Source organism: Diachasma alloeum, unplaced genomic scaffold, assembly GCF_001412515.2.
Source record: "Diachasma alloeum isolate Michigan unplaced genomic scaffold, Dall2.0 Dall_scaffold_00296, whole genome shotgun sequence".
In the NCBI taxonomy this organism is placed as follows: Eukaryota; Metazoa; Arthropoda; class Insecta; order Hymenoptera; family Braconidae; genus Diachasma; species Diachasma alloeum.
In genome coordinates this window covers 672-14,142 of record NW_021680435.1, presented here as the reverse complement: position 1 = coordinate 14,142, position 13,471 = coordinate 672, and the positions used below count along the sequence as shown (strand labels likewise).

Below are 13,471 nucleotides of genomic sequence, written 5' to 3'. Positions count from 1 at the left end.
GTATTCGAAATGAAAACTCCAAAATTAAGGCTCAGAAATGAAGGCTTTCAAGGGTCAGATTAAGCGAGCAGGGGACGTAGTCCCCTAGTTTATTTATAAACAAGGAATTTAATATAAATAATTTGAATGACGCTGAATACTCATGATTTTTTTTTAAATTTTCCTACGCAATTTCATTGACAAAGGGTCTAGGCGGATAAACACGGTGAATCTGCCCCCGGCGAATTTCAATGCGCAAATTTTTTCACATATTCATCACCTAAAAAAACAGGTCTCTGCAAATTCTCAGATCATTATATTGATGTCCTGAATTTTAATGTTTCAAAAACAGGTTTTCCAATCTTATTTTTTTATGCATACTTAAAAGCCAACTAAAAAGGGAAAAACTTACGTGGGACACTCTTCCGTCTGTATATCACATATTCAAAGATCATCAACTTTAAGAAGGTCACAAGGGTCATAAAAAGATATCATGGGATATCGTGAAATACATTCATGATAATAAATAACAAGTCAAGATAACCATTTGCCTTCAAAAATAAACATTTATTTCAAAATGAATGTCTTACGAGCTGATTTCAGTTTTCAGTTGTGTGTATTCATCGTACTTATTCCTTAATCCTAACACTGACTGTGTAGGTTTCCCAAAAATGGTTTCCCATTTTTTTCTGAATTTTAGTTCATCAGCGCGTCATGTACAACAATTAATTTCACATTAAAGGTTTACCTTAAAAATTGAATGACTCAACATGATTTTTAATCATAATAATTACGCGCCATGGTACAATTATTATACACAATGAAAAAAAATAATAATGAGAAATGTTCAGACTCCTTGGCAAAAATCACTTGACACGAGGAAACGAAGGTTCAATCACCTTCATGAGTTATTGGAATTCGTGTTAATTTGCACCTTCAAGACTCGTAGACTGATAAACTTTTAATGAAATAGTACCGCTAAATGTTCATATCACATTGTTGAATTACATTTCAACCCGCTTAGTTTTTTTTCCTGTGGTGATTTGTGATGATTTCTTTCTTTTAAATTTAATTCATTTAAGCGGCCTCCTTCGATGATTGCACGAGCTCACCGAAGGAATTCTCCATACATTGTCTCAATTCCGCGTAACTCACCACTAATACACTTTGCTCGTCCCTTGACATAAGACAAATCTAGGCAGAAAGCATAAAAAAATCATGGGAAAGAAGATGAAATAGAGAGGAACGTATGGATTTCAATTTGAAGTGGTGAAACAGACATTAATTTGGTGAAAATTTTTGTAACTACAGAAAACATCTTTTGATATTTCATTCACATCTAAAGAATAGTTCTTTTTTCTTTTTCAATATCAACGAATGTTTCTTTGATCCCAATACAAACTTCATTAGTTAGAAGTGGAATCATTATTTTGACATGTGAAGAAATTGAATTTATTGATATGGAATAATACTTTAAGGCCCGGGTGTACTATCTTTCGAACGTTATCTCGATGTTTTTTTTTCATCTTTCGTCATCTGAAATTGTCAATTAAGTGAAAAAAGTTGTAATATTTTGGAGAATTTTTTAATCACACTTTTATCACATAAAAATGGCAGATAACTACATACCACTGTTTTGAAAATTGAAATACCTAGCTGTCACTTCCCATGAGGAGTTAGTGTTTTGCTATCCACCATGGTAAATGACAGCTAATGGATAATTTGCCACAGCGAATCAGATATTTGTAATTTCCGCTTTTTTCAACTCATTCTAATTCCAATTAAAAATGCTCTTTGAAAAATTTCAGAATTTTTTCTACTTTTTTTATCATTCTATCATAATTTTAGGGAATTTCTACATGATGTACCACTTAATTGACAATTCTGGATTACGAAAGATAAAAAAAATCCAGATAACATTCGAAAGATAGTAAACCCGAGCCTTAATTGCAGTAAATAGATCATTTTATTGTAATTGAGGATTTAGTTCTAGTCCCTGAAAATTGTGATTGTACAATGAAAACAAGTGGACGATTGCATTTTTTTATAAACCAGTGTAGTAATTGTTACTAATAAATTAACAATTTGCTTCCGAATGGTGTTCTTTTTTAAATTCTTATTTCACTATTCTCTTGTCCTATTTTTTCATGTCATGTTATTATCGTCAATTGAAATGTCATCAAAATACACGTATTGTTCCGTTCTGTTGAATAATTCTATATGCAAACCTTCTCAAAACTCGAATTCGTTTTCAGTTCGGGGTTAATCAAGTTTCAATTAAGGTTGAATCAGCGTATAACCGGGATTTAAACAGGGTTTATTTCAGATTTCGCCAGAGTTTAACTCAGGTTCCATCAGAAGTTATTCGGGACCATGAATCAATATGAATAAGTATTCAACATAACAGACTGGTACCTGAGATTAATAGAGATAGAGATTTTGATGACAAGGTCACAAGGGCCAAAATGAGGGTCAGAATAAGGGTCAGGAGGGTCAAAAAGGGTCCCTCGGGTTAGAATAAGGTCCCGGCTTCAAATCTCGGTCTAGACTATCCATTTTTTTTCAGTAAAAATTTTCTGATTATTCATATTGAGAATAATTCCAGTTCCCCTTCTACCTCATCCAAATCCCACCCAATCATTTCCTTTATTTTAGTTATCTATATCAGGAATAGTGCAAGAGTCACCACCCGCCAGCTTGTGTTATCTAGCATTGGTATGATGCATGTACATATGTATATTTGATTTAAATAAGTAATATTTGTAAAATGATTTGACCCTGTAACTGGCCTAGGCTGTTGGGTCTCTAATATAGAAATATCAAATATCAAATTTCCTATGACGTCCCAAAGATGTGGAACGCTATATAAATTCTCTTCTCTAATGTCTTTAATGTATTCAGGGGGGTCAAAATAAGGATCATGAGGATCTGAATATAGGTAACAAGGGTCATGAGGGTCAGATTACGTGTCACAAGGGTCAGATTAAAAGTGCAAATAAGCGTTACAAGCATCAGATTAAGGGGCAAAATAAGGGTCATGGGGTTCATATGGGGATCATATGAGGGTCATAAGGGGGTTGGCGAGCGAAGCAAACAGGGGGCGTAGCCCCCTAGTTTCCCCAATATTATTCAAAAACTATCTTTGAAAATGTTCAGTTTTTTTTGCAATATTGTTTTGATTGTACAATCATAATTTTTTGAATACTCCAGGGCTATGTGAAACTAAATGGCAACTGGAGAACATTCCAGATTATCAAAATAGAAAAAAAACACTCGAAATCACGTTCAAAAGTTAATACACGTGCACCTTAAGGTGAAACGCAATCCCTGTGTCTATTTGAATTTTTAGAATTGTGCTTTCTCCTGCAATTATTATTTTACATTTATGAAACTAGTTCAATGACTCAACAATGCAATGATCGAGTCGATAAAGTAGTTTCATAGATAAAAATTGATAATCGAAGGAGAAAAGACAATTCTAAAAGTTCATACAGACAAAGGGGTTCCGTTTCCCCTTAAAGAAAAGTGTAAATTTCAACACGTAAGTTTCACCATTTCATCGATCAGTTGCATGAAATAAATAAATAAAATATACTGACCTTATCGGGTGAACCACAGTCAAGCTTATTGAGACACGATACAACATGAGCCATGTCCAGCCATGGCTTATCATCAGCAGTGACCTGATGAAAAACGTAATCCCTAAATAGTTTGAGCATATACCGATCACCAGTTTCAGCCCAGGTGACGTCCATATTGTGCTCAGGTCTCTCGTTCACTGTTGCAAGTTTAACGAGTAACCTGAGGAGTCTACCGTTCTCAAGCTCCTTCGAAAGTTCGTTTTCGAGAACATCAGATCTTAATTGCACAGCATCGAGTTGCGTGTAAAAACGTGCACCAATCATTGGCATCAGGTCTGTCACGCTTTTTCTTGCTTGGTCAGAGAGCAAGTACCTAAAACAGTCAATAAAATCATATTCGTAATCTCATTTGATGGAAGGTGTAAAAGAAAATAAACAAATTTTTCATTTTTAGGGCATTATGGTAGGGTGGCAAAAATACAGAATTTCTAAAAAAAAGTGGGAAATTTCTTTTGTTTTTATATAACATGGTTATTTTTTCTAATAAATTCGTCATTTTACACATAATTTTCATCTATCATATATAATTTATCGCTTTATATGATTTTGTTGAATTTAATAATATTTCTTCTTCAATGAAATATGTTATATTTTGTTACTATCTACCTTTACGCGTTACTATCTACCTTTAGATAAAACTATCTGTATAACATTTAAGTTTATTCATCTACTACTTAGGTCATGTAACTGGCCTCGGATGTTTGACTGTTATACCAATGAAAATACAAATAAAATGAAAAAATTTCTTGTGTAAATTCTTGTATAAATCAAATGAACGAATGATGATCTATATTATCTTGAAACTTCGATAAAATGGTATTAGTAAAACTTTTTTAATGCATAATTGAATGAATTTGAAACATCGACATTGTTTAAACTTTCGGAAACCTTATTTCTTTAGCAATGAATTCGATTTCTAGTAAAATTCTGAATATCAATAAATTTATTAAAATTCGGAACGAATGATTTTTATGGTGGAAAATTGATTGTTTATGAATTATTTATAAAAAATACTTGTAATTTTCAAAAATTGCAATTTTTTAATAATTTCATCATTCATTCATTTCATTCATTTTTGTTCAGATTTTTTAAATGTTAAATGTCCGGAAACTTAGGGTCAAATGGGGGTCAAATGAAACCTCTGATATTCGACTACAAAAATAGAAAATCATTTCACTGGAGAAAAAATAGCCAACGCGCTCGGATATTCTTAACTGGAATTCTCACGGCAAAATGCAGTTGTTTCAGAAAGAAGCCAAGAAAAACCTCAAACTTGCTTTGCTAAAAACGTTTTGTTTTAAATTCAAATAATATTGCATGATCTTTAAAAAAAATTAAGCAATAAAAAATTATGATAAAATTGTTAAAATGAATGAAAATACGAACAGAATAAAGTTACGGAGATCAGTTGAGTAGGTACGTGCGACGAGTTCTAACGATGCTTGTATGTTGTCGCGATGGACGGCAAGTAGACTGCGACAGGCCAGTGCTAGTACCAATTTACCGAGGGCAATTAAATCCTCTTGCTGATAATGTAGAATAAGTGACAATGGATTAGCTGCATTTCCATCGAATGTCACAACGTCAGGTACAGCCGCGCAACTAAGACGTAAACGACTCCGTGATGTTAAGAGGACCTTCGTTGGATCTAAGCAGCGGTACGCCACACCTGCAAATATTCATCGATATTTTTTATTTACGCAGTTATTTTTTATAATAAAAATAAAAAGATAAAGAAACCTCCAACCTTTGAACAATTTCATTATGGTTTTTCATTTTCCTAGCATTTTCCTAGCGTTCTTGGATCATTAAATTTACATGCCTCGATAGAAATATTGGGATCGTCTGGGAATTCAATCTACACCATTTTGTTTTTTTTTCTTTTCCATCATTATGAATGGGTCTACTATTTTTTCAGGTGAAAAATGAGGAAAGAAAAGTAAATAAAAGATAGAAGTAAAATAAAATTCAGGAAATACACGTGCTTTGACAATTTGTTGCGTCACGTCCTTTCAAAGGTTTAAAAGTCATTTCAAAGAAACTTTGTCTCTAATTTGTTATTTATTGCCGACGTTTTGAGTGCTAAGTGCGCTCCTCTTCAGGGAAATCTTTGTCCAGGAAGGCGTTTTTATTATCATAATTGAAGCGGTTGAACAACAACGGCATAATAAAGGCCATTTCAACGTCTGAAAAAATCTGAAAGTTTACTTTTAGAAAGATTGTTAAAATGACTGAAGAGTTGTGTTTTTTAAGGATTTCTGTATTTCCCATAAATCATTAATGAAAAAACAATTTTCACCACAAGTCGATTTTGTGCCTAAAAATAAGGTTTCAGAAAGTTTAAGCGATTTTAATGATTAATTCTTCAGAGAAGAATGTTCAAAGAAAAAATAATTTGTTGTGAAAGGTAATTTAAATGACGTTGAATATCCATTAAATTTTCAGAATATTTCGCACGCAATGAAATTAGACAATGTAGTGGGGTTTGTACCAAACTGTAAAAGGTGCTTGAATATTATCAAACGTAAAACCACGCACTATTAAGGATATCTTTTACAGTTTGGTACAGACCACACTATAGATTCAACCATTTTCCATCATCAAATTTGCCAATTAAATTGCATGAGAAAAATTTGAATAAAATCATGAATATTTAACGTTATTAAAATTCCATTTTGCACAAAATTATTATTTTTTTTTATATTAGTCGTTTATAAATAAGTAATTGAAATTGTTTTAACTTTTGAAAACCTTATTTTTTTAGACATGAAATCGATATCTGGTAAAATTCTAAATATGAATAAATTTGTTACTATTCCGAACAAATGATTTTCACGATGGAAAATGGATTATTCATAAATTATTTATAGAAAATGCTCGTAATTTTCAAAAATTGCAATTTTTTAATTATTTCATCAATCTTTCTCCAAAAGTAGGCTTTTTAATTTTTTTTCAGATTTTACGAAGTTGAAATAATAAAATTATTGTAAAAAGTCCGGAAACGTAGGGCCAAATGGGGCTCAAATGAAAGCTCTGATTTTCGACGATAAACGTAATTTAATTCAAATTTATCAATCAAATTGCGTGAGGAAAAACTGAAAAAAATCATGAATATTCAACGTTATTCAAATTATTATTACTACATTTTACACAGAATTTTTTTTTACCATTCGTTGTTTAACCTTTCGGAAACCTAATTTTTTTAGGGATGAAACGAATTTCCGTTGAAATTTTGAATATGAATAAATTTGTTACGATTCCGAACCAATGATTTTTACAGCGGAAAATGAGTTACATATTAATTATTTATGAAAAAAGCTCGTAATTTAAAAAAATGCAATTTTAAATTGTTCCGTCAATCTTCCTCCAAAACTTAACGGTCAAATTTTTGTTTCCAGATTAAAACAATTTTTTCCAACAGTTTAATATCGAGATTCAAATTCAGATCTGCAAACTTCAAATAAAATCATTGTAAAATTCTCTGAAACTTGGGGTCAAAGGGGGTCAAATGAAAGCTTTGATTTTCGATTACAAAAATGAAAAAGCATTTCACTGGAGAAAAAATAGCCAAAGTACTTGGATATCCTCGAGATAATTCAACGTTCCGTAACATGTAAACCATAACTGACTTGTCACGTTTTACCCCTTAATTACTGAATTTATCCCTTCGTGCTGCTGTATCACTGGATCTTCTTGTTCCTCCATGCAACCATTTTCAAGCGTCGAAAAAAATAATAAAGAACTCATCCAAGCAACTACTTCACCATTCCCTCAATTAATATTTATTCAACCAGATGATGAAAACTTACCACCAGCATGGATAACTCGTAATGCAGCAGTAAGTTGAATAATATAACTCCAAATAACACTCTCTGGTAACATACTATTATGCTGTTGTCTGAGTATTGTATTCTTAGTGTGACTGTATGGACGTGGTGCACTGGGATCAGACATGAAGGGATCCGCGTACCCGTTGAGTTCAGAGGCTGAGAAGTGTTTGCTCAGGAGGGTCTCAGCCCCAGGATGGTAATCATAAACGAATACCATGGCTGTAATTTGCATGATCAGTGAGTAGATAATATGAAGGTGATTTAATTACTGATTAGGGTAAATAGTGCATTGTGTGAAAAACAAACACGTTCTCAAACAAGTCTTGTTTGGGCCAAAAAAATCGTTAGTTGAGAATTAACAAAAAATAATTCTGTATTATCCCCGGGCTATTTTACTTGGTCAAACCTTAGATGTTTTTAAGGTACAAATTATATGGAAAGCAGGATGCTATATGCTATCGTTCGACTTTCCGAACCTCTGTACGACGGAAACAATTAAATAATTAAGAATGTACAAATTGAAAAATTCGGAGGCATAGACTCGAGCTCAGGTGAGCATCCTTCTTTCCATGTAATTTGTACCTTAAAAACATCTAATGTTTGACCGAGTAAAATAGCCCGGGGATAATACAGAATATGAATATACCGGTCGAAATAACATCTCCCATTATAAAAAAATAACTCGGTAGCGAAAGAAATGATTCAGTAGTGGTCAAAGGAGAAAAGTCAATTTTGACTATTGACCAGTTTTCATTCAACATTTCGGAATCTAAGGGAGATAGCGAAATTTTTGTTATTACCTTTTTTTGTGGAGCAGATTGAGTGCTACAACAAATGTAATTCCGAAAATTTCGCTATCTCCCTTAGATTCCGAGATATTGATTGAAAACTGGTCAATACTCAAAATTAACAAAATCTCCTTCTAACACTTCACTACTGAATTGTTTGGTTCGAATTTGAAAGTCTCGAATATGAATGCTCTGCATTCACCAACGGAATAATTGACTCAAGAGATGAATCATTCATACAAGACGGTGCCTTTTCAGAGTAAAAATATCGTTTATAGAGGGAAGTTTATCAAAAAATATTTTGTCCCCAAGTTAAAATCCACAATTAGACAATAAATGCTAGAAGTCTAGAATATTTTGAGAAGTTTTTATAAATTGTTATGGTAATTTTACAATAAAATTACGCAAATTAATGTAAAAATTCCCTAATTACGGAAAGCTGCAGTATCGGTTTGGAATTTTATTTTTATAACTCTCTAGAGCCTTCCATGACTTTCCAAAGCTTTAGCTTCTAAATTAATCGCGAAATTCGTAAAGATTTCTACAACATTTCAATCTTCTGGAATATTCTGCATCGAAAAATTGTAGAGTTTTCCAGACGATTCGAAAATTTCACATAGATTCTGTACCATTCTGGACCTTTCTTGAACACTTTAGAACCTTCCATGAATTTCCGGAGAAACTGATGTCTCAAATTATATAGAGTAAGATACTTAGGGTACCCACAATGATCACCGAAGGCTTTGGTCGTGAAGACCTCCAGTAATTGGACCAAATTTGTATGCGATATGCGCTTCCACATGTCGACAAGTACCATACACTTCGTATTGCCCAGTCGAAAGTCTGTGAAAAAGAAAATTTCTTATTAATTAATTATTCAAGGTATCATAGCGGTGTGTCAAAAATGAAAAGGGAATTTTGAAAATAAATCAGGCTCAAATTTTTAGATTTTTGATCCATCCACGAAATTTTTTATGACCGATAAACATCGTTTCCCAAAATTGTTTATTGTGACCTCAGAGGGATTCACAATTCCTTCCTATCACAACAAAAAATCTCAATTCATTCACAAAAATTTATAATTAATCAATTCAAAGAATTTTACACAGTATTTTTTTAAGGCCCGGCTGGATTATCTTTCGAACGATATCTCGATTTTTTTTCCATCTTCATAATCTAAAATATATCACAACTTCCATTGAATTTTACATCACGCGGGAGTTCCTAAAAATTATAATTGTACAATCAAAAAAAGTACCAAAAAAATCGCACATTTTCAAAGAGCGTTTTTGATCAAGTTTAAGAAATAAGTTCGATAGAGAGAAAATTGGGAATGGATAATTTATCATGATAACTAACGATCTGACAGCCATTAACTACTGGGACAAATGACGACCTGACAGCCATTAAATACATCAAATTATTAATTTGGAATTTCCTCCCTATTGGGTTTATTTCCCAATATTATTCAAAAACGCTCTTTAAAAAGGTTTAGCTTTTTTTCAACGTTTTTTTTCGATTGTACAGTCATAATTTTTGAAAACTCCAGGGCTACGTAAAACTGAATAGCAATTGGAGATCATTTCAGATTATCGATGTAAAAAACCAACCAAGATCACGTTCGAAAGATAATCCACCCGGGCCTTAATATAAAAATTTGCGCCATTCATGTAAAATTATCCTTAAAATATTTCAAATATATTCTCCATTCTTTCAGAAACATTTTTGGGGTCATTTTATATGAATGGTGCAATTTTTTGTAGAAAAAATAACGAAATTAGTTATGTAGAACTTGAATTTCAAAAAACTAATTTGTAATTCCTATTGCACACGTTTATTCAAAAATTTTGAAAAAACCATCTCTGTAGCTCAAAAATTGGAGGCCCTGGACTATTTTCAACATTTTAAGCGTCTGCGGGGTAAACGAGCAATAAACAATGAATTTTTTCGCACTAATTATTCGTCTTTAGGCATATATAATCGATCTTCCATGTATGAGAAATCTCATTTCAATAGCCCTCGACTTTTAAATCTCATAGTGTCTCCCCTTAAGGAGTAACAGAATGCCGTTAATTTTCCCAATTTTTGAACAAATTTCCTGGCGAAAGTTATCGATATTTTTACAAATCAAAGCACATTAATCTCCAGGAGTGGTGAAGATCAATGTGCTTTGGATGCCAAAAAAATTAATAAGTTTAAGCCGGAAATTTGTTTGAAAAATGCCAGGAAACGGTGGCCTTCTGTTCCCCCTTAACCGTCTATCTATTGGTCTTGGTACCCTAGACTGTATTTTTTCTGAAGCCAAAAACATCCACTCCCCAAAAATTCCAAGTCATCGAAACCAATACGGTTCCATAACTGGTTCCCGTTTCTTAAGGAGTCCATGACTGCGTTACTGACGGTATGGATCATATAAAAATTATAGATTATAAAGAATACCATGAACTCGACGTAAACAGTAACGAACTCCATTTTTCAGACTTGTTGCTTTGTACGTCGACGTCTGATACCCAAGAACAGTCGATGCTGGTTTGTGTATAGCCTCCAGTGGGCACAATTCGTGATAATTATCAACTTCAGTTGGTAAATCAGGGAATTGCGACGGATCAGATTGCGTAAGTGTCAGGGTATTTTTGTGGAGTATGTCCATACGCAGATTAGCACTGACGAAGAAGCTTGGATTTGCCTGGGGCGGCGGGGTGGACGGGGCTGATGAGCTGTTTGATGGGGTTACTTTTGTTGGTTTCACCGTTTGCAAGTGGCTCGGTGTGCCTGGATACACGTAACCTACCTGCCCTGGGCCAATCTGCGAAATATAAGGACAACATGTTATGAATCATTCTCTTTAAGCCAATAAACTTTATTTTTCCACAGTAATATTGTAACAAATAACAAAACAAAACAGAAAATATGCTTATTACAGCTCGTTTCAGAAGCCATGGAACCCATTCAAAGCTAACGAAGCGGACTCCAGTGAATATTTAGAGGAGAGCGGGACAAAATGGAACAGCCGAAAAACCAATATTTGATGCAATTCAAGCAAAAAAAAATGTTTTCTTATTATTAACTTCATTTATTATTGGGAGTACTGATGAGGATAATAATTTTCTATTCGTCTTGTAATTTAATTGATTAGATTAGGCCGATTAGACGTTTCTTGTTTCATTCGATTGAAACTTAGCATCACATTTTCGTTTTTCCCCCTCTGGCTCTCCCCCTGGGCCTTTTTCTCCCTTTGGGTATTTTTCAGGAGAGTGACTTTGAGGTCCATTTTAGGGGGACCATGGAATTTCAAATTATATTGAAAATTCAGGGGAATTCTACAATTTTGAGCAGCAGGAAATGAGGATCTTCATGGTACTTTAATTTTCAATCAAATCTGCATACTCAGAACAATATTACGCTGAATTTTCAATCAATTCACGATTTAAGAAACTTCAATTTATCGATCCGTATAACTCTTTAAGGAATAATTGCACTAAAATTCACAGTTCCCATCGATTCTCTGATCAAATTGCGAGTTTTCAGATGAGAAACTCCTTAAAGTTTCAGTGGAACGATTACTTGATACAATTTTGCAATAAGTGCATCGGAAATTTCAGCTGAAAATTCTTTACAGTGAAATGCCAAACATTTTTTGTACAAAACTTTCTCAATTACAAAGAAGGTTTATGACCTTTGAACAGACATTTCACGTCAGAGATTCGAATTATTTAAAAAAATGATCGATGGTTTTAATATCTTCGTAGTGAGGAGTTTGAAGCAAGATGTCAAGCAACCTTTCTTACAGAAAATTTTATGGATTCACCCAAAAAATCTCTCGATATTTTTCTCTAAACCTCTTGAACTCCAAAATATTTCCACTACAGTCACAACGAAATGATTGGCCATAATTTTCTCCACGAAAATAATTTCCCCATAGGAACCTCAACTCGATTATTTGACCCACATGTAATTAATTGAGTTACTCGACCCTTTAATGTAATTTCCAGGGTAGAAACATTAATTAAAAAATGTAGTAATGATGTTGTTCAACTCACAACTTCATTTCCTTCCTCATTGGCAGTTTGATCCCCAGTGGCATTACCCACATAAAAATACGTTGTGCCTCCAACATTCTCCTGGGAATGATAAGAATTACCAAATAAGTTTGGCGAACTGCTATTACTTCCAGTCAGCCCCCGTCCCGGTACAAATTCCGGACTTGCTGCTGTTTTTTTACTGGACTCGAGGGATAAGTTTGACAGATGCTTCGTTACTGTGCTCGCATTCAGTGTCGTTGCTGGACTCTGACGATTCTGTTTTCAAGAACAAAATTTGAAGAATTAATCTAAATGAGATTTTATCAACTATTATTAACACATTTTTCAATTTTCCGAAACACTTCAATTTTTTTCATTTCATATACGTCTTTTCAATCTTTAAAAAGAATAAATAATTAATAGTTTGGATTTGGGTGTGACGATAACTGTCAGAGCAAGCAGTCATCGCATTTTCATGGTTTTTATATTCGAATTGTGATATTAACAATTTGAGTTTTTTACTGCGAATGGATACTCCTGCTGTATTATTAGCGTTTAGGACTTTGCATTTGCCTCAAGAACCTGATGAAACTAAAATATTTAACGAAACGTCGGACTGTGACAATTTCATCGATGTTGTGAACTTATTTCTTCACTATCCCTTTGAACATCCGGTTTGATAATTAATAGTATTCGTTAAACCTGGAACTATCCAATTTACTTAATTTTCCTTTTTGTTATGTCCATTTTCNAAATAATTAATAGTTTGGATTTGGGTGTGACGATAACTGTCAGAGCAAGCAGTCATCGCATTTTCATGGTTTTTATATTCGAATTGTGATATTAACAATTTGAGTTTTTTACTGCGAATGGATACTCCTGCTGTATTATTAGCGTTTAGGACTTTGCATTTGCCTCAAGAACCTGATGAAACTAAAATATTTAACGAAACGTCGGACTGTGACAATTTCATCGATGTTGTGAACTTATTTCTTCACTATCCCTTTGAACATCCGGTTTGATAATTAATAGTATTCGTTAAACCTGGAACTATCCAATTTACTTAATTTTCCTTTTTGTTATGTCCATTTTCTAGTGAACGAAAAATGCGATTGCAGAATTTTCTGAAAAATGAAACGAGTAACGAAAAGGGAAAGTGTATCTTTGGATCCGAAGCAGAATTTTCATGAAGACCTTTTCAGAAGCGAAAA

The 13,471-nt window shown here is 33.3% G+C and overlaps 1 protein-coding gene across 1 annotated transcript; it reads right to left on the bottom strand.

Moving 5' to 3' along the window:
• Window positions 1–525: 525 nt before the first annotated feature.
• LOC107039339 (PAN2-PAN3 deadenylation complex subunit PAN3) lies at window positions 526–12,536 on the bottom strand (the record flags this gene model as incomplete). The annotated part of the gene is given in 7 exon segments (XM_015258905.1): window positions 526–1,173; window positions 3,579–3,933; window positions 5,007–5,289; window positions 7,430–7,669; window positions 8,965–9,081; window positions 10,678–11,044; window positions 12,279–12,536. Coding segments are annotated over 7 exon segments (1,737 nt in total), but the record flags the coding sequence as incomplete, so codon positions are not given.
• Between the last annotated feature and the right edge of the window lie 935 nt (window positions 12,537–13,471).